Consider the following 21,143-nt stretch of genomic DNA (forward strand, 5'->3'; position numbering starts at 1 on the left):
CTCTGCACATGCTGTCGGTTCTTGGTGGTCTGGCCTGTCTCCCTGGCCTGCGGAAGGCCCTCTGGACTGTGACAGCCCGCCCCTTCTCCTTGCTGCGCTGACGAGTGGTGCTTCACCACTTGGTGCTTGGCTCAGTGAAGTCTCAGGTGGTTCTTTTTTTTCTTTTTTCTTTTTTTTTAAATTTATTTTTGAGACAGAGCACGAGTGGGGGAGGGGCAGAGAGAGAGGGAGACACAGAATCTGAAACCGGCTCCAGGCTCTGAGCTGTCAGCACAGAACCTGATGCAGGGCTCGAAACCACGAACCATGAGATCATGACCTGAGCCGAAGTCGGACACTTAACCGACTGAGCCACCCAGGCGCCCCTCAGGTGGTTCTGAAACAACTTCACACACATTTATCTTACCTGCTAAAACTGAATCACGGTTTTAATAAAGGTCTGTGGCTATCCCCTGTAAAACGTAATTCCTCCCAGTGCTAGATGCTCAGTAAATACTTAGAACGGATTAAGCAGCATTAATCCTGGTGGCTGAAGGAGAGTTCTGGCCCTTGTCTTCTTATACCTGGGTTTGTTCTCTCACCAGCCTCTGTAACTGGTCTCTGCATTGCAGCCAGTTTGTCCCTAATTCATGATGTAGGCCACACTGCCACTGGAGCAGTCCTTAGCCAGGCCTTCCGTGGACCACACATGTTCTGACTTCTCTGCTGGCCCACAGTTAGCACCGGGACTCTGTCCTGGCTCAGAGGCTCGTGGCAACCTGATCCTCTCCTGCCTCTTCAGTCTTATCTGCTGGCACCCCATTCTGTATACCCTGTCCTCCTTGCAGTTCCCAGAATGTTCTCTGTGCCCTTCCCGGCTGACTCCTTTGCTCGAAGCCCTGCTGGAGCCCACCTGGCAGGCTCATTCTTCCTTGTCTCTTCCTCTAAGTCTTCAGCAGAGTGAGTTGCTTCCTTTTCCTGGTCCCACCCATAGTCCTTTGTCCCGAGGCTGCTTTTCTGAGGACCCAGAGATTGATCCCTTCAGTTGGCTGCCCGACAGCCCTCCCGCAGCAGCTCCCTGAGGGCAGGCCAGGCTCCTTGCCTCGCAGCTGTCCCCGGTCCCCCACGGAGATGCTCTGCACAGAGCCCAGGATGCTTGTTGGTCCTCCAAGTAACCGAGGTCACTTGTCTTCATTTTAGAGAGCTTCTTTCCTGTGCCTTGAAAGATTTTTCCTTTGAACTACACGTATTATATTGAAAACTGACAATGATGAGTCATGTCTTAGAAAGGGGCTGAAATCTGAAAATGCAGCGCCTCCAGGAATGGAGCAGGAGGTTGCAGATCGGTCTTGTAGGCCAAGTCTGGCTCTTCACTGAATTTGCCCGACTGGTCTCAAACACCGGGAGTGGGAGGGACTCTCCGCCCGGTGGGCAGGTGATTTATTGGCTGGGAAGCTTCCGCGGTGATTTAGTTGTGAAACGGCGCCCTGCGAGGTGCAGGCTAATGCCTGGGCCGGGCTGAGCGGCCGCCCACAATCCCGGGCCCGGAAGGGACGGGCGAGGGTCGTCGGGGCCAGCCCCCTGTTTCGCAGCCCAGGGGCGGCGGGCGTGCGGCCGTCGCGCTGCTGACTCTGCCCGCCCGGAAGGAGGACAGGAGACGGAGCGGCCCGGCCCCGGCCCCGCTGCTGCCCTCAGCTCGCGCTCGCCGCGGTAGGGAGGAAGTTTCTGCGCTTTGCTGCCTGGATTTACTCCTGCTGCTCGGAGGGAGGAAACCGAGATACCAGCGCCAGGGTCCCGGAGGCTCTGGCCGCGGAGCCTCGGGCTGGGGGCCGGGCGGGGACGGAGCGCGGGGCCGGCGGGCGGCGCGGCGATCCAGGCCGCCTTTTGCAGCCGCCCGCGGCCGCGCCGGGCTCTGCGCGCCGCGCTCCAGCCTCCTCCCCCGGCGGCGGCGGCGGCGGCGGCGGCGGCCCCAGCCCCGCGCCCCCCGCGCCCCGCGCCGCGCGGCCCCGCCGCGGTCACACGCCGAGCCGCCCCGGCCGCCTCCGCCCTGCGCTTTGTGGAGCCAGAGCCCGAGCCGAGTGACAGGCGCGGCCTCTCGCTGCCCCGGACCCCGAGTGCAGCCGGCGCGGCGTACCTGTGGCTGCGGGCCGCCCGGCCGGGAAGTGTCGCTGGGGTTGGCCGCGCGGGACCCGGCTTCGAACCGCGAGCCCCAAGCCCGGGGCCCCAAGGTGGGGGCCGGGGAGCCAGGAGCTGCCCCCACTGGGGCGGGGAGGGGCTGCCTGGGAGGAATGGGACAAAGTGAAAGTCTCTAGACTGCTGGGGTGGAGGGGCGGTGGGGAGCGTCGGAGGAAGGAAGGGGTGCTGATGGTTCTTTATTTGGTGCCACGGAGTGGCTTTTAATGACGGTGATGGTGATGGCGGGGCCGGCCAGCGGGGTTCAGGCTCCCAGTGGGCTTCCGTGATATCGGTGCCTTCATGGTGAATTCCTCTGATTAATGAAAGGGCCTTTTAACCCCTCTAGGGTGACCTTTTGGAGAAGTCTCCAGGTTTGATTCTTTTTCCCTCCCTTCTGCTGGGAAGCTTCGTTCTCAGGTGGAAAGCACTTGTACCGTTTTATTGAAACACGGAGGGTATTTGTTTATACCTTCGTGGACCGATTCCAAGACCGTGGCACAGAGGGGCACAGATTGCTTCTTGGGCTCACATCCGGATGTCCTTCCCCCCCAAACCTGCCTGGTGTGTGGCACCGGGATTCTGATGAGGCTGCCCTGGGCCTGCCCTGGCCTGGGGTCCCAGCTTAGCTGCTGAAATGGTCTCCCAGCCTCGTCAGTATTCCCTAGCTCCGACTTTTATGGTTGTTTTTCTGCTGAGTGCAGATATCTTTGCTTTGCTGACATCCTGTTTTGTTTTTGGTTTTTACATCCCATTTGTTGTTTCTTTTTATCACAGAAACGCTTCGTTAAGGGGCTCAGGCAGTACGGCAAGAACTTCTTCAGAATTAGAAAGGAGCTGCTTCCCAATAAGGAAACAGTGAGTACATTTGGACTTTATGTAACTTGATTTTTTTCCTCTTTGCCCCTACTGCTTCTTCGCACTTGATCTTATGAAATGGTTTCCTTTAACCCTGCCCTGTCTCAGATTGGCCTTGGGATCCTCTTCATTTTACTTCCTTCACTTTGCATTTTAGCTCCTGATTTTAGGTAAAGTGGCAGATGATGTTTCTCCCCCACGAAGGAAGTGGACTTCCCTTGTAAGAACAGCCAGGCCTTTGACAACAGAGGGTCAGTTGGGGGGTTGTCTGGGGTGTTGAGCTGTTAACATCTAATTGTAAACATAGTAGCAGGAATAGGAAATGTCATTTACCACCAGTTGGATTTGGTTATTGACAAGTCCTCAACCAAACAATAGAATGAAAAGGTCTGTGGCTCACTATGCTTTGAATTCTGTTGGGACCTTTTCTTTCTTTACTGTTGTTTATGTTTTGAAGAGTAGTTTTAACTCTTTAGTTTTTCATCCTTAAAAGTTTGCACTTTTGGGGGGCACCTGGCAGGCTCAGTTGGAAGAGCATGCGACTCTTGATCTTGGGGTCATGAGTTCAAGCCCCACATTGGGTTTAGAGAATACCTAATTAAATAAAAATTTTTTTGTGTGCACTTTTCATTGGACAGATACATATACAAGGATTCTTATAAATTGCTTAAATGAGGCTTTTACAAATTCCTTTGACATTTCACAAAGCTGAGAGCCCTGTCTCTTGCTAAACTTGGGATAGTAGGCGGATTTGCTGAGGGAACTTCAGAGTGAGGTTATATGAAGAGAACACTAGGAAGGGATTTAGTCTCATTTACCTCAATTCCTTACAGTGGAATTCAGGGGGGTGGTTCGTGAGTCCTCCTTCTGGCTGAGCCTGGGAATGGGGGAGGCTGGGAGTGGGGTAGGGCCAGCCAAGTCCCAGTGTCTGTGGCCTGGACAGAGCTTAGTAACCGGAAGTGTTTCTTAGGACTTGGGAATGGAGAGTGAATATTTAGACACTAAGCTGCTTTCACTTCATCCCTGCCCTCCCTGAGTGGAATGAGGAGATAGGGGCAGAGTATCCATTATAGAAGTGGACGGTTTGGTTTGGTTTTTAGTTTTCTAATCGGGTGTTGTTGATTGATTTCCTCTTATTCAATTTTGATTATTTTATTCTGAGGGTTTTTTTGTTTTGTTTTGTTTTTGTTTTAATGAACTGTTTCTAGACACTTTTTCTGTATGGTGTCTTACGTGAGCAGCAGTAACTCGTAACAGGGAAGAAAGATTCTGATATTCCAAGTATGGCCTTCTATAAATTGGTGGTTTGCATCAACCAATCGTAATTAACATTGAACCTTTAATGTTTAGTTTACATCTGAATGTGCTGAGATGGGTCATTTTGAGAATGGTGGAAAAGACAGAACTGGTTATAGACCTTGAACTAAAGTATATGTTGTAATCAATCTATGTAATCAACTTTTTTTTTTTGGGGGGGGGTCTTCCCAAAACAAATTGGAAAGAGGTATTTAATGTGGCACAGTGAAAGAACTACCTTTAAGTTTTCTGAGGATTTCAGTTATTTAAAGTTTGATATGTACTTTTATAAAACTAAAATGCTTTACCCAACTGTAGGAATTTTGGTTTGGCACATCGGAGCAGCCATGAGACCCGTGAGTAGCTGGGGCCCGGTGCAGGAGGCCGGCTTGCGCCCTCCCCACTGCAGTTTTCTGTTTCCGTGTACTCTGCTAGAAGTTGCAAATCATGAGGAATTTAATACAAGATATGGCTTGACAGTTATTTTACCTTTCTGTTTTGAAAAATAAACTTAAAATAGCAAGATTAAGGGTCTGATCTAAAATTTACTATCTAGCATTTGGAAACGCTGGCAATTTTATCTCGCTTTTTATGTCCAGTGGAAGACAAATCTGAGTAACTTTTAGCCTCGGTAAGAGGCTTCTGATCCTTTGCTTTTTCTCCCTTGCTCCTTGGTTGTCCCTCATCCTCACAGATGATGTCTAACTCAATAAGTAATCTTTCCTCGCCCACAGAGAAGTTGTTGGTACACCAGCCTTGTGAGCTGGTCGTCTGGTATTTTCCAGGCACCTCTGTCCTGAGACCTGTCCGCATCGCTGTCCTCCATCCCTGTCTCCCAGCCTCGCCATCAGGGCACGATCATGTGCACTAACAGGAGAGTTGTGGAGGGACTGGAGGGTGCATCATGGCTGACGTTAGCTAAACGTTCCCAGTGTTCTGCTGTCTTTTTGCCTAGAACTGGAAGAGTTTGGTGGTAGGATAAATCTAGAAGTACTCCGATCACCTGGGAGAGAGGCACTCGCCTTATATTTTCTTTAGTTATCAGCATAGCTGCGCTAATCATTCACAGCTCCTCAGGAGGGGAGGACAAAGGTTATTTTTCATTTTTGCCGCAAAAAAGTGAGAAAATTCCTTGGTTCACAACTTCCTTGGTAGAAATCTTTATATGGTCCTGCCTCTCTTTATATCAAATTCCTCAAATCTAGATACTTTTCTACATTCTCTTCAATTTCCCAGAATTATTAACTCATTTCTTTGCTACTCTCAACTGGCTTGAAACTTCAGAAGGGTGTCAGCATCCAAAAGAACGTGCCTGATTGGGCTTGGTGTGGGGGTCATCAGACCCATGTTCTATTCCTGGCCTTACCAGTAACTGTAGTGCTTAATGATCGCTTCTAACTGTGCGGTCTGCTTTGAGCCTTGCTGGGAAGTTCCGGTCCAATCCTGACAAGGACTCAAAAATTATTTACTCCAAAATGGTGTTTCTCTGTGTGAGAATTTTATAGATGCTACAGTCGTTATAAAACATTTGCCCACCTTTGGCTGTTGCCATGCCCAAAAGCATAGTGATGGTCGTTGCCTCCTCTGGCGCCTGTCTGCTCTGGGGCTATTCAGCTTCTCTACCTTTTAATGCCTACATCTGTAAAATGGGATGATCCTTCTAGCCCCTAGAATTGTTGTGAGAACTTAAATGAGATCACGTCTATAGAGAGTGTATGTGAACACTTAGAAATGGCTGTTCTGCCCTGTCTACCCCAAATACTACCTGACGCAGCTAGATGCTGTGCGCAGTATGGGATTGTTTTCCACTCGTAACTGTGCTGAACCTGTTTCTTATAATCGGTCTTGAGGAAGACCCTTTTCACTGAAAAACTGGGAGTGGGTGAAGGGCAGTGCCGAGCGTAAAGAATCCAGTTATTCCATCTTGAACTTTGTTGAAGGGATGTCCGTCCTTACGGGATCATTCAGTTATGCAGACAGACGTTCCTGGTGGGAAGGGACCTAACCAGCCTTCCTAGTTCTTTCGGTTTCTGCTGCCTGTTACACAGGAGATGACTCTGGCCTTCCTCTGAATACAGCTGCCCACTGGCATGGGGACTGTGGCTGCGACTGTGGAAAACCCACTGTCAAAATTCAGTTGTGGGGATGTCACATGTTAGCCCCATAGTACCCAAGAGAGTACCTGTAAGTCAGATATTTTCGTGTCGCGGGTGTGCACGTGTCCCGGAGCTGCTACCTTCTATTCTTCCTTTCCCTGTATTCGCTCACCTTCTTCAGTGTGTGCATGAGATGTGCAGTTAGAAATTGTACACAGCGAGGCAACTTCGCCTAGCTTTCAGCTTCCCCTGGACTGCAGACCTCTTCTCTCTCAAGATGCCGTGTGGCCTGAACCACGTTGGAGTCTTGGGTGTTGGTGCGTTTGTACAAATCGCAGCAAGCGTCCCGTAGCTGGGCTGCTCAGGTGACGGGGAGCCGTGCCTCGCCGTGCTGCTCACAGCACTGCTGCACGATCTGTGAATCGATGAATCACATGACCTCTGGTGCTAAGATAATGCTTGAGAAAATAGGCGACCTTTAAGAAGTGAATCTTGAAGCACCAGGAGGGGCACCCATGTTGTAAATAATACAAAATCCTGGGTATTCCAAAAGTAGTATCTTGTTTGATCTTTATACACATTGCAGTTTTCTTCAAAATCATGAGATGATTACTCAGATAACAGTGACATGTATCTTCTTCCACACTGGGCACATGTCTGTGTTGTTTGAATCATAGACTTTCCATGTCTGACACCTGGATGACTGTCCCTTGAATCCTGGCTGGCCCTTGTGTATAGCTCTTATCTGCTGTTCCTCAGACAAATCCAGCCGACATTGGATTGTAGACGGGGAGCACTGACTCCGTGACCTGTCTCAGGCACAGCTGACATTAGAGAGAAGAGAGTGTGGTCTGCCCCAACTTGGTAGAGGGAAGAGTGGTACCTCCAGCATGTTATTAGCCTCCGGGAGAAGAAGGTGCAAAGGCACACACCCTTGACTATCTCTCTCATCTCTGTAGTTGTATTTTTGCACACCTAGCCTGGTACGGATTAAGCTCATGTTGTTTGTAGTCCCAGTTGCTGGTGCATTAATAGTTTCTAAACTAAAAAATTCACTTTTTTGCCCACTTCCCATTTTCCAAGCTAAACATTACATATAGTTCAGGTTTTTTGAGAGACAGAGACAGAGCATGAGAGGGGCAGAGAGAGAGGGAGACACAGAATCCGAAGCAGGCTCCAGGCTCTGAGCTGTCAGCACAGAGCCGGACGCGGGGCTCCAACTCACAAACTGCAAGATTATAACCTGAGCCAAAATCGGACGCTTAACCAACTGAGTCACCCAGTCGCCCCCATAGAGTTCAGTTTTTAAAAATTTGGTGTCCCCACTGAGCACTGTAATGAGTGGCATGTCTGTGATGAGAAGTAAGGTGCCGTTCGTGCCCCACATCACAGCAGGGAGGGTGCACCATATGCTTGCTTTCCATGTTCGGCCACATGTGCTAAGGGCCCTGGTGGACGCTCAGTCCCCACAAAGTGTGCACCAGAGGCTGGATGCTGGGGGGCTGCTGGGAGGCTAACTGGAGGGTGTAGGGTTTGAACTTCGAAGGAAGGATATGTGTTTTTGACAGGCCGTGGTTGGGAGGCTGGAAGGAAAGTGGCTTTCCAGCTGCAGGAAGTAGCACGAGCAAAGGCATGGAGACGGGAACTTGCAGGCGGTGCCTGGCGCGTGCACTAGGTGGGTTGGAGGGGAGGCAGCCAGGGTGGATGTGGCAGGACTCAGGCCAAAATTACATCCTGGCTGTAGACTTGGGGGACCCTACACTGTCTCTAAAGAGGGCGTTGGGGAACCCATTGAAGCCTTCCAAGAAGAGGGCACCAGGGTGGCTCAGTCAGTTCAGGGTCCGACTCTTGATTTCGGCGCATGTCATGATCTCACGGTTTGTGAGTTCAAGCCCTGTGTGGGGCTCTGTGCTGTCAGTGCGGATCCCCTCTCTCTCTCTCCCTTTCTCTCTGTTTTTCCTCTGTTGCGAGCATGAGCTCTCTCTCTCAAAACAAATAAATAATTTTTTTTTTGAGAGAGGGGGGAGAGAGGTCTTAACTGAGCTGTGGGAGCATTCTTGAGCAGTGCGAACAAGATGTGGAGACCAGAAAGGAGGTTCTTGTAATAATTCTCCAAGTAAGGTCTTAGAGTAAGACAAAAAAAGTAGGGGGTTGAAAGTTATTTATGGAACTGGAAGTCTGTCTTTTATCCCGATTTTCTCAATTGTGAATGTATCTGGGTTGTTTTTAGTGTTTATTCATTTTTGAGAGAGCAAGAGAGCGTGGGCCTTGAGTGGGGGAGGGGCAGCGAGAGGGGGTGTACAGAGGATCCAAAGCAGGCTCTGCGCTGACAGCAGCAAGCCCAGTGTGAGGCTCAACCTCATGAACCGTGAGTTCATGACCTGAGCTGAAGTTGGACACTCAACTGTCTGAGCCACCCAGGCGCCCCCGTGTCTAGGCTTTTTGGTCTTGGTTTTGGTTTTGGTTTTTTAATGGGACTAAGCAGCAGCTGGTTTTGATGTTTTGGGGTTTTTTTGTTTGTTTGTTTTGTTCTTAGGGTGATGGTATGAAAAGTACTGGAGGTTTAAAATTTTGCTTTGAGAAGTAACGTGAAAAGCAACGACTATTATCAGCCCCATTTCTGGAAATGAATTCCATTAAATATGTACATAACCATTGAATATTAATTGTTCATTTCTTCAGGCAAAATATCTTTTGCATAAAGCTCATTCCCCCAGCAAAGAATAACTACTCTTGAGAAAGGTTTTCAGACTGAGTAATCAAGACTCTGTTAATATTAAGAGGTTAAGTACGACTCTAGCATTCGGTATGAGTGTTCAGCATGGAGTTTTATTTGACTTCAGATTAAAACCTTAGATAAACAATTTTCCAGCCTCATTAATGCTTAATCTAACGTTACATAACAAAGCGTGGCCTTCCTGAATAGGTTGATACTGTTGAGGACACAGTTGTGTTACAGGCACGGAACCAGGGGCCCCTGTGCCCTGGCCACTCACAGGTGTTCCCCACTCCCCCACCCCACCCCCACCCCCCGGCACTCTCTCGTTCCCGTCACTGGAACCTGGTGCCATTGCAGGCTCTCGGGCTCCCATCTGTCCCCACTGAGCCAGGGTCTGCACTGAATCCACTCCCCCCATGGTTCGAACGCGTGGGAGAGTTCAGGAGGCCCCACGGTGCAGAGGTGTGCAGAGGTAGGCCCTGATGGGCCCTAAGCCCGTGTTGTCTCCTTCCTTCTTAATGTTGCTTTTATTCTGTTCAGGTTGTAAATATTTTGTTCTTCAAATCATTACAAAGTATTTCAAACATATAGAACAGTATCGGGCTTATTCTCATTATCAGTAATAGAATTTCTTCATAGAACTTCCCTCTTCCCATCTTTCAGTTTTTCCTAGAAACACTGTGGTAATTCCTGTCATATTTCATATAAAAACTATTGTCTTCCTCTTTCCTTGTGGCATGCAGTTCATTGTATGTTAGTCAGTCAAGCCTAGATCTTCTTTAAGTTGCTAAGAAACCTTTTTATTTGAAAGGGTGATATTCTCTTATTAATATGAGGTTCACATACTTAATACTATGGTGTCTTCAGATGTTTCTCTCTCTCCCTGGCACCCTTTTATTTATGGAGAAGAAATACACATATTTTGAGAGGTTGGCAAGATTGCGTCCAAAAAGAGACATGTGCCATACCTCTTTTTCTTAATAACTTGTCTTCAAATAGGTACAGATGAAGTTGAAATTTTCCATTCAAGGCAGAAGTGATTACCGATGGAAACGGGCACTAATTTGGGCAGTGAGCACTGTGATCCTGGAGTTGCTCCCGTGCAGGGGCTTTGTTCCCACTAAAATGGAGACTTGAGTCTTTTCATCTGATCGTCTAAACTGTGTGGATATTTGGCTGGGCAGGGGTCCAGTTTTGACCAGAGTAGTCTAAGCAAGATTGGCTGATTCCCTTGTGTAAGTGAAGCAGTTAAGAAATGTGCATGTAAGGAATTTTTGGTGCTAATGCTGGGTGGGGGAACAAGGAGGTCTTTAAGAATCAGTTAAGCAACTGGCTCTTGGTTTTGGCTCAGGTCATGCTCTCAAGGTTTGTGAGTTCAAGCCCCACATTGGGATTCGGCACTGACAGTGCTTGGAATTCTCTTTCCCTCTGTCTGCCCCTCCCCTTCTCTCTCTCTCTCTCTTTCTCTCTCAAATAAACTTAAAAAATAATCAGTTGACTTTTTAAAACACTGTCTTCAATCTTTGCTGTTTTCTGTATAAATGTCTGAGGCTTGTCCTTGAATTTATCCTACATGACAGAACTGGAGGAAATGGTGTGCAGGAATTTTGACTGTGTACGATGTATTGTCTGTAGACAGTGCTCCCAAATGAAACCACCTGGGACATGTAAAGTTACTGAACACACTGCTACTTACAAGGATTAGTTAGTTATTTGCTGTAGGTATTTGCTAACCTGTATTTCTTATGACCCGACTGGGTCTTGGTTACCTGGTGACTTTTTAGGTAGAGACATTTATGACTTTTAAACCTAAGTAGACTGACCCATTTTATTAAGTAGTAAAACAAATGGAAGGTTTGAAATGCCCTTTAAGGAAGACTTACAAGCTGTGATTACTGTGCTTATATTCTATGTGTTTATCCACTCAGAACTCATATTTTATATGATAAATAGATTTTTCTTAGCCTTAATAAGATCGATGAACCCATCCTAACTTTGAATATCTGGTTTGCTGATCTTTTAAAAATAAGTTTTAAAATGTATCTGAAATCATAATCCTTGAATAATTGGTTCATTTTAACCTCATTTGAAGTTATGCCCTTGAGTAATACTTAGGAAAATAAAGTAGGATAAAAAGTACTCGTCTTGTTTTGAGAAGTAAAGTGAGGCATTCCCCTCAGTCTTATTCCCAGCTGCTCACTGGTGGTGGGAAAGACAGTCCCCCACCTTACTCCCCATCATAAGATTTCTTTTCTCTGTAATTTGAAAACCATTGCTTGTATGTAGAGATAGGAAAAGCAAGCAGGAGAAAGCTGTCTTGGCACACCAGAGTTCTGTTAAGCTAGGTCTCCTTTTGGAGATGTTAAATTCTTAAATTAAGTTTCAGTATCAGTGACCTTTGTTATTTTTCCCACTTTGGCAATAAGATTCTGTGTTCTGCTCCAGTGCCTTAATTCCTTCTTCTGAAACCTCTGAATTGCAGTGTCATAGTTCCCAGGATTTGACCTTCGGGGTGTCTAAACCATCATCACGGTTCTCAGTTGGCAAAGTTGGAGTGTTTTGGGAACTATTGGGGGGAACGTTCCATACCCAAGGCCCATGTTCTCCTTGAGGGGTCTGTGGTGTGGGAGAGGGCGCTTTCCCTCATGGAGGTCATGGTCTGCTGAAGAGGCCACCAGGGCGCGAGTTCTCCTCCGGAAGGTGCATGAGTTACAGTCACGGGGACCGTGTGTGGCTCAGGCACAGGGCTGGGGCTTGGCTGCACACTCATGAAAGCCACGTGGGCCCTTTTTTCTGCGACAGGTGGCCATCGCCCAAAGAGCCCAGCTCCTCTCTCAGAAGAATTGTATTTTGTTCTGCCCTTTAAGTATTATTACTTTATTTTAGTCCTGGACTTTAGACACGGTCTCCTTTTCTATGCATTTCTGTTCTGCACATATACTTGCAGGTGTGTATTTATGTAGAATATAAGGCCTTCTGGGGAGGGACTTCATTTTAATACCTCTTTATGTATCCTTTAGTTCCCTTTAATAGGCCTTTACTTGATATTTCTTTTATTTTTAACTTAAATTTTAGTTAACATGTATTGCAATGTTGATTTAGGGAGTAGAAGTCAGTGACTCATCACTTAACATACAACACCCAGTGCTCATCCCAACACTGCCCTCCTTAGTACCCCTCCACCGTCTAGCTAGCCCATCTCCCACCTCTGTCAGCCCTCTGTCAGCCCTCACTTTGTTCTCTGTCTTTAAGAGTCTCTTGTGGTTTGTTTCCCTCTCTTCTCCCCCCCTTTCCTGTATATTCATCTGTTTGGTTTCTTAAATTCCACACATGAGTGAAATCATATGGTATTTGTCTTTCTCTGATGACTTGTTTCACTTAGCATAATACTCTCTAGCTCTGTCCACATCATTGCAAATGGCATGATTTCATTCTTTTTGATCGCTTTGTGGTATTCTGTTGTGTTTGTTTGTGTATATACACACACTCACACACACACCCCATCTTTATCCATTCATCAATTGATGGACGTATGGGCATAGTTTGGCTATTGCTGATAGCGCTGCTATAACATCGGGTGCATGTACCCCTTCTAGTTTGTATTTTATATCCTTCAGATTAATACCTAGTAGTGCAATTTGCTGGATCACAGGGTAGTTCTGTTTTTAGTCTTTTGAGGAACCTCCAGACTGCTCTCCAGAACAGCGCCACCAGTTTGCATCCCCACCAACAGGACACAAGTGTTCCCCTTTCTCTGCATCCTCGCCGGCACCTGTTGTTACCTGTGTTGTTAACGTCAGCCGTTCTGACAGGTGTGAGGTGGCATCTCATCGTAGTTTTGATTTGCATTTCCCTGATGACAAGTGATGTTGAGCATCTTTTCATGTGCCTCCTAGCCATCTGGATGTCTTCTTTGCAAAAATGTCTATTCATATCTTCTGCCCATTTCTTAACTGGGTTGTTTGTTTTACTTGATATTTCTTAAAAATGAGGCATGTGGCCGTGTATGTTCACATGTGTGAATGACAGGATGGAAATACACTGTATCCAAAGATCGATTATATAACTATTGGTCCTAAAAGATTAAAACCTGTTAGTGATTTTAAGGACTGGTTTTCCTCATTTTTGCTGTTCGTGTTGCTTCTCATGATCTGCTTAGAGGCTCTTTTAAAGACCAGGTGAGGGGCGTCTGGGTGGCTCAGTCAGTTAAGCATCTGACTTCGGCTCAGGTCATGATCTCACAGTCTGTGGGTTTGAGCCCCGCATCGGGCTCTGTGCTGACAGCTCAGAGCCTGGAACCTGCTTCAGATTCTGTGTCTCCCTCTCTCTCTGCTCTCCCCCTCCTCATGCTCTGTCTCTCTCTCCTTCAAAGATAAATAAACATTAAAATTAAAAAAAAAAAAAAAAAAAAAGACCAGTTGAAACCTTGACATCCTGGGCTTTGGACTGTGTAGCAGACAGAAAACCCTGTTAACATTCTTGTCCCAGGACAGTAAGACGAAGACTTGGGGGTCACTGTGCCGTGCTGGGCTTTCCTGCCCTGCTCATCACAGGCAGTAGATCAGCTCTGCTGGTCACACAGCAGTTCTGTTTTCTAGACTATTTATAAGATTGAAACCCGTTGTTTATTTTTCTCAGCAGGTTTATTGAGCAAGTCAAGAATAAAATATTATCTTAAGCAGTAGAGCAAGCCAGTAGCCAATTGCAGCTTGGTTTCAAAATGATCGTGTGTGTGTGTGTATTGTGTGGACATGTGTGTGTATGTGAGTATATTGTGTGTACTAGAGGTGAGAGCCAAGTGAGGTGAAAGAGGTTCAGTGTTGCCAGATCTCTGCAGCTCTGCAAGGTTCCTGTGACTGTTTATGGATTTTTTTTCCCCCTTTTAGTCAGTTAGTGAGTCACCATCATATGCCATTTTATTATCTTGAAAACAGTCTGGAATTTTTCTCTGTGTCTTTGCTGTATGAGAGAAATCCCACTGATGTGTTCTGAATGATATCAAGTTGAAGTTTGTCCTGTGATGCTTTGCTTGTGTATTTTCAGCTGCAGCCATTGTCTCTTTGTTCACATGTGTAGGAGTTGGGGTTTTTCTCGAGTTTGGCAAGAAATGATGCCTTTCATGTATTTGATTATTTTAGGGATCTGGAACAGCATAGATCCAACGCCCTTGCAACCTGGCGCTTATTGATGTAGACACACACCTCCGGTGATCATAACTTGCTACACCATCCCACTCATGCTCTCTTTTGGAAATGTAGTAACAGGGTGCACAGAAGCAGGTCAGAGGTTTGTGGCCTTCAGCTGTCTCGGGAGGTGTTTAAGTTGTGGAAGGAGAATCTGGAACGTCTGGAACAATAGGAGGGATTATTAGACTCAAAAGGAAACTGGCCCAGTCAGTCTGTGCGTGGCCAGCTCCCACTGAGTAAAGCGGGCACGGACGGGGTGGGGGGCAACCAAACCCTGTAGACATCTGGAGAAGGTGGGGGGGAAAGCAAAACAAAACTTTTAAAAATAACTTTTTTCAATTTGCTTTGTCCTGTGGACTGAATTTGCTTATCAAAACTTGAAGCTCTTATTTCTTTTGCCCACATAAGCCTGTCAGGTGACTCGGGAGAAAAGTCCAGGTGCTTCCGTGTCTAGCAGATCATGTGAGGTCTCTTAGATAATTAGGCAGAATAATACACATCAAGGATGGAATGCTTCTCACATTGTCACTTCGTATGTGTCTTAAACTGTGCAAGTTTAGGGCTCAGAGTGTGTGTCCATCTGTCCAGAATCTATGTCTCAGACTGCAGCTAAAGCATACTTCTTCTTTTGTATTCTGTTCTGTTCTCACTACCGATTGCCCAAATGCTAAAGTGCCTCACCAGGCGTGTCTGTACTTCACTCTCTTACAGACTTTTTCTAGAAATCAGTGACAGGATGTTTAGGTAGTGTGAACATAAAAATTTATAGTTTATTCCTGGGGCACCTTCATGGCTCAGTTGAGTGTCTGATTCTTGGTTTCAGCTCAGGTCATGATCCCAGGGTTGTGGGATCGAGCCACTCCCATGCCGGGCTCTGTGCTGAGCATGGAACCTACTTAAGATTCTCTCCCTCTCTCTTCTGCCCCTCCTTCCTGCTCATGCTCTCTCTAAAATTAAAAAATATATATATCCTTTTAATTTCCTAAGCTACCAAACTCCAAAGAAAATAAGAACTTTATAGTTTATTCCTAATACCGGTCGATGAGCCAGCACGCACAGAATTCACAGAGTCTGGTGAGAAGACCAGACAGGGTTCTCCCGGGGAAGTCTCTCCTGACTACAGTGTGGTCGCCACAGTGTGAGGTGGCAGGGGCCTCCAAGTGAAACTAAGGGGCACAGATATTAGTGGTAGCGGGAGTCAGAGGATCTGAAGATGAGGGCTGAGGGAACATCCTGGAAGATGTGCAGTTCGGGCTGGAAGTTATTTGAAGGTTAGGTGTTTTATAGATGCCTTGCCCAGGGCCGCCTGGGTGGCTCAGTCAGTTAGGCATCTGACGCTTGATTTCCACTGCGGTCATGACCTTACAGTTTGTGAGTTTGAGCCCTAAGTCGGGCTCTGTGCTGACGGCGTGGAGCCTGCTTGGGATTCTGTCTCTCCCTCTCTCTCTGCCCCTCTCCTGCTTATGCGCACACGTGCTCTCTCTTTCTCAAATAAACATTTGGGTGGGGGGGATGCCTTGCCAAAGAAAGTGCTTGAAGTGTCCTTGTTTCGAGGAGTCCCTGACACCTGAACCCCTCGGCCGCATGTCTTCAAAGCGGCTGCCCTGCTTATTCCTGAGAACCTGGTAACTTGAATCCATTAAATGCGAGCATGGTGCTTTGGGACAGGTCCGTTGTTTTAGAGGTCGTCTTTTATGCAGCTGGGATCCGAATCCCCCCATCTTCCGTGCGATGTCCTGATCGAGTCCCTGGAAGACACAGAGAAGTCGTGCCATGCCCCCTCCCTCGCAGAGCTCCTCAGACCCGGGCGGGGTGGGGGGAGGGTCAGGGCGGTGGGCACATCTCCTGTCCCGGCTCCCGTCCGCATGCTGCCACATCCCACACCACGTGCCCTAGGTGAACTCCTTTGGACCGTTGTTGTCATTTGGCCCTCCCAGCAGCATCATACGGGGGGGTGGGGGGGGGCGCCCAGGGCCACCACCCCGCATCCCCCCCCTTGCAGGCAGGCACGGGTATTAATTCAGTGCACACATCCTAGCACAACAGAAAGTCACATTCAAGGCTTTATGTTGTTGAGTTTAGCACATCTTAAGGTTAACGTTTTTAACCCAACTCTCATTTCCCACAATGAGCAAGTGTTAATATTAGGATTTAGTAAAAGACATGACCTAATGCAGCAGTGCACCCTCAGGCTGACCATCAGTTAGGCCCCTGTAACGCCTGGAGTGTGCCTGAGCGAAGATTTGCAGTGCCAGTGCCAGACCACAGCAAAACCAAGTGTGAAACGGAGCTCCTCCCCTGTGGGAAGGACCATTAGCTTTAGTCACTACCCCAGACTCCTCCCCTCTCGCCCCCCTCCAGGAGTCCAGGCTGGTAACCGAGACACCAGAGCGATCCCTCGGCCTGTCCCTACATGTTCTGGTGAACTCCAGCTGAAGATTAAGATCGCAGTCATTTCGCAGACGTCTGCCTTCGTCGGTGGCTGCTTTTGTTTCAGCCAGCCGTTGGAAGCCACACGCTTGAATGACAGAGCTCCCCTCCCCTCCCCCTCAGAAGCAAAAGTGTGGAAATGGGTTCTTTTTCAGGGACTAAACTGGGAGCCCTGGATTGTAGGGGAAATCACTACCCTGACACTTGCTGTCAGTTTTCCAGATTGGATTTTCTGCCTTTCACTGAGCTTTTCCTCTCCCTAGATCGCCTCCCCAGCCCTTCCAGGTTGGTGGGAGAGGGCCCCAGCAGCACCCTTCGTAGCGCGTGTGTCCCGACAGAAGCATGGAGGTCCCCTTGCGTCCCTACGGCCGCGCCTGGGCGGTGGTCTAGCTCCTCGTTCTGTTCACCGGCTTAGCGCTGCCGGAGGACACGCGGGCCGGGTCACAGGTCTGCAGCTCCGCTTCCCGGCCGCCGTCTTGCGTAAGCAGGCTGACCACTTCCTGTCCTCGGACGCTGTACTCCCTCTGCTGGTCTTGGGACCGCGTGGCTCTGCCGTCACGAGGACAGCGAACCTTCCACGGGCCTCCCACCGTGTATGTTGTGGAGAGAAGCGAGAGGACCCTTTCTGGCTGCGGGAAAACGATTTCGGTGCTCGGGCCGGCCTGGCAAGGAGGACCCTCCTGGCGCCGCTCCCCTCACGTGGGCCCCTAAACTATTACAAGACCTTTTCACTTGTTCGGAGCACCCCCAAATCCAGCATTTCTCTGTTTGATTTTTGTCCCTCATGCTTGATTTGCGTCACCGCCAGCCCTGCCCTCAGCCTGGCCTTCACCGCACCCCCCACCCCCCTGTGCTCACGGCAGGAGCCATTTTTTATAGCACATGTAACCTTTAAGCCAAAAAGAAAGTAGATTGCTTATAACAAAATGAATCTCTTTTCTGCTTTTATTTTGAAAAGTCCTCCTTGTTGTTTAATGTGGAGGATATTCGTGCTGAAAGCCTGTTCCAAGTAGGCATTTGTGCATCCCAGAGGAACTTTTGATTTATTTCCTTAACTCTGCCCTCCTTTCTCTGTGGTTCAGAAACCTTTAATGGTCTGTGAAGCCCTGAGACTTCAGTGCAAAACAGAAGTCGTTTCAAGAACCCTCCTACTACATAAAAGGCCTGCCAGTTTCCACATGCTGGGTTTTTGACTCCCTGACAGGCTGACCTCTCACAAATTTTGGTTGTACAGCAGGGCATCCAGGGTTGGGGCCTTGATAATGGTTTTGTGAAATATTTTTTCTCCTTTCCCTCTCTTTGAAAAGTTGTAATGAAAATTCCGGGCTCTTGGCCAGCCCGTGGGATGTGATACGGTAGAAATGTTTCTGGTGCCCTTTGTTAGTGCTCGGCTTTGATTAGGTTTATTTCCCGTAAGCTTAATTTTGCTCCCCGCCCTGGCCCCTGTTTTATGGCTAAGGAGGTTAACTGAGCCAAGGTTATGTGTTGTATTACGCAAGGCGCCACGGCCATATGGAGTCACTGCGCCAGCTTCTGTGGCAGAGAGGCAGGGGGAAGCCACTGCCCCCTCGTCCTTGTGTGTCTTCTCACCAAGGCCGCCTTCCGTGGGAGAGTGTGAGCAGTGCGCAGGCCGTGCGGCCCGCCTGCGTCTTCTAGCCAGGGTGTTCCAGGAAACTGCCAGGCACCTCGTCCTGAGATGTTAAGTTAGAAGTCGAGGTAGACCTCTCTCCGAGGTTTCTGCCAGGTGGAGGGAGGAGGGAGAGTCCCCCCCCCATCCCCAGCGGCAGTCAACAAATGGTGACACTCCTTTGATCTTCTGGTGGCTCTCCATTTCAAAAGGAAGAAGTGATTTCAGCTTAAAAGTTTTTTTCATACGGCTTTGACTTTGTATTTATAGCTCTTTTCATCCTCGCAAATGAGAGCACTCAGCAGACATGATTTCATCAGTTCTGATAGCCTGCAAGGCTGCAGCGCTCTTGCACAAGCTCGGGGAAGGAAATTGAGGCCCAGTGACATGAAGGGGCCCCTCTACCACGGGCGCCACCTAGGTCTGAAGAGGGGGTGAGCTGAGAGCAGAGCCTCCGTGGGGTAAGTGCTTGGGTTTGGGGCCGAGCTTGCTTTTTATGGAAGAAGGTGAGATGCCCTCATATGTGCCTCCTCACAGTGGGCCTCCTTGGCCGGTTCGCAGTGACAAGGCAGGACTTACAGGTGACTCGTTTGGGTGCCAGAGCTGGTGAGGGGTGGACTCCGCTGAGCTACCGTGGGGCACTGAGCTTGTCAGTTCAGTTTTGACTGTGAGCGTGGACAGTAGACCCGACATTGAATTCCGATCCGGAAGCTGAGATTCAAGTCTGTGCCACACAGGAGCCACACCGTCACGGAACCCCCGGCCCCCGCTGAGGGGTTGTGTCCCTGAGAACAGGAGTGAGGGGTGTCGTTCTGCCTCTCAAGCCTGCAGGCCTTTGCTAACTGAGTCACTAACGGAGTGGCCACCCTTTGGTCATGCAGACAGACAGGCCGTTGTCCCCGGTGCCTTGTCGGAGCAGAAATGCCTGAGTGAGACTCGGAGCATCCCTTTCCCTGCCTTGTGGCTCTGCTTCCTTTGGGCCCTCGCCGCCTGCTCCTGGCCACACCTCAGCTGCAAACCAGGGGAGCCCCTCACCCCGCTCCGGCTGCGCTCTCATCATAGGCGTTCGTGTGAGGGTTGTTGGGGTTTTTTTCTCTCCCTGTTTAGAAACACAGATGTCTTACATCTCCACAGAAGAATTTGGGAAATAAACCTATTTACAGGAAGATCCACACGAGTTTGACATGGTTTCCTCAAAGCACCTTGTTCACAGCCCTTAGCGAACACGCCACTCTTCCAAACCGGGCACCTCTCCACCTTCTTCTCCCTCCAGCCTTGAGTGTCCTCAGATGCCTGCACAGCTGAGCAGGAAATAAGGTTCCTTTTTTCCCTAAACTCATCGTGCAAACAAGGCCAAAGAGGAAATTGCTCATTCTTTGGTATTATTAAGTTTATTTTTAGTTTCCTAGTACTGGATTTATCTTGGGGGGAGGAGAGGGATAAAATACCGTGTCTTATTAAGAGAAATACTGGACGCCGTATCTGAAGGTTTCTTACTAACTTACAAACTGTCCATGTGGAATGCTTTCTGACTGGCCCTTAAAGTGTATTTTTTGTTTTTAATTTTATATATGTATTTTTTCAGGGAGCCACTCAGCAGACATGTATTTCCTGTGTGGAACCACGACTTTTTAGGTAGATGCTGAGGATATAAAGATGAGGAGGACATTTTCCTCCACCCTTAAAACGCGCGGAGTCAGCTAGGACACCCTAGCGTGACTCCATGCGGTACAACGCCCTCGCGATGGGTTCTAGAATTCACAGAGCAGGTTCCCGCGTTTTACCTTCTTTCTTCTTTGTGACCATCACCGGAGCAGTTAGGGGACTACGGCTGAGGGCTGGGACTCAGACCTCTGATTTGTCACCTCGCTCGCTCGTCCCGCACATAAGCACTGGTGTGAGAGCTCGTGACTGATGGGCTTGTCAGCTCTGCAGTGGCCCCTTCTTCCCTCCTGCTGGAGATTGTTGGGGGAAGGGGACACACGAGAGTTCTTGTTCTGCCCTCCCTGACCTCCGACGAGTCACTCGATTGCTCTGTTTTAGTCTTCTCATCGGTCAAATGGGGATGATAGGACCTGTGTCCCAGGCCATTTGTGAGGGTTAATTGAGCACAGGCATACCTTGTTTTATCGCGCTTCGCAGATACCGTGTTTGTTTGTTTTACAAATTGAAGGTTTAAGACTCCAGTGCAGGAAGTCACTGCAGATGTGGTGGAAACAGCAGAAGAACCAGTAGAGGTGGAGCCTGAAGATGGGACCGAGTGGCTGCCGTCTCAGGATAAATCTTTCAGAGCAGAGAGTGGTTTCTTGAGCTAAAGTCTGTTCCTGGTGAAGATGCTGTGAAGATTGTTGAAATGACAACAAAGGATTTAGAATATGACACAGACTTAGTTGATAAAGCAGCAGCAGCAGGATTTGAGAGGATTAACTCCAGTTTTGAAAGAAGTTCTGCTGTGGGTAAAATGCTATCAAACAGCACCGCGTGCTGCAGAGAAATCGTTCCTGAGAGGGAGAGTCTGTCAACATGGCGGAGTCCATTGTTGTTGTGTTGTGAGAAAGCACCACAACCACCCCCAGTCAGTCAGCAGCCACTTCATCGAGGCGAGACCCTCCCCTAACAAAAACATTACAACTCGCCAAAAGCTCAGGTGATGGTTAGTGCTCTTTAGCACTGAAGTATCTTTAATTAAGGTATATATGTTGTTGTTTTAGACATGATGCTATTGCACACTTCACAGACTATGGTATAGTGTAAACATAGCTTCATGAGGACTGGGAAAC

General features: G+C 48.5%; 1 protein-coding gene across 7 annotated transcripts in view; it reads left to right on the forward strand.

Moving 5' to 3' along the window:
- The window catches only part of RERE (arginine-glutamic acid dipeptide repeats), a 432,865-nt gene that overhangs the window by 372,922 nt on the left and 38,800 nt on the right, over positions 1-21,143 (forward strand). For 5 of the 7 annotated variants that reach the window (XM_039234929.1, XM_039234928.1, XM_039234930.1 and 2 more), the window contains one exon: positions 2,929-3,009. In XM_039234929.1, the coding sequence (XP_039090860.1) occupies positions 2,929-3,009 (81 nt within the window). Of the gene's footprint in view, positions 1-1,616; positions 1,690-2,001; positions 2,208-2,928; positions 3,010-21,143 lie in introns of those variants that run through there. The other 2 variants (XM_039234935.1, XM_039234934.1) reach the window with 2 other exon arrangements.

The sequence above is a fragment of the Hyaena hyaena genome, unplaced genomic scaffold (genome assembly GCF_003009895.1).
Source record: "Hyaena hyaena isolate Hyena2069 unplaced genomic scaffold, ASM300989v1 scaffold_94, whole genome shotgun sequence".
NCBI lineage: Eukaryota > Metazoa > Chordata > Mammalia > Carnivora > Hyaenidae > Hyaena > Hyaena hyaena.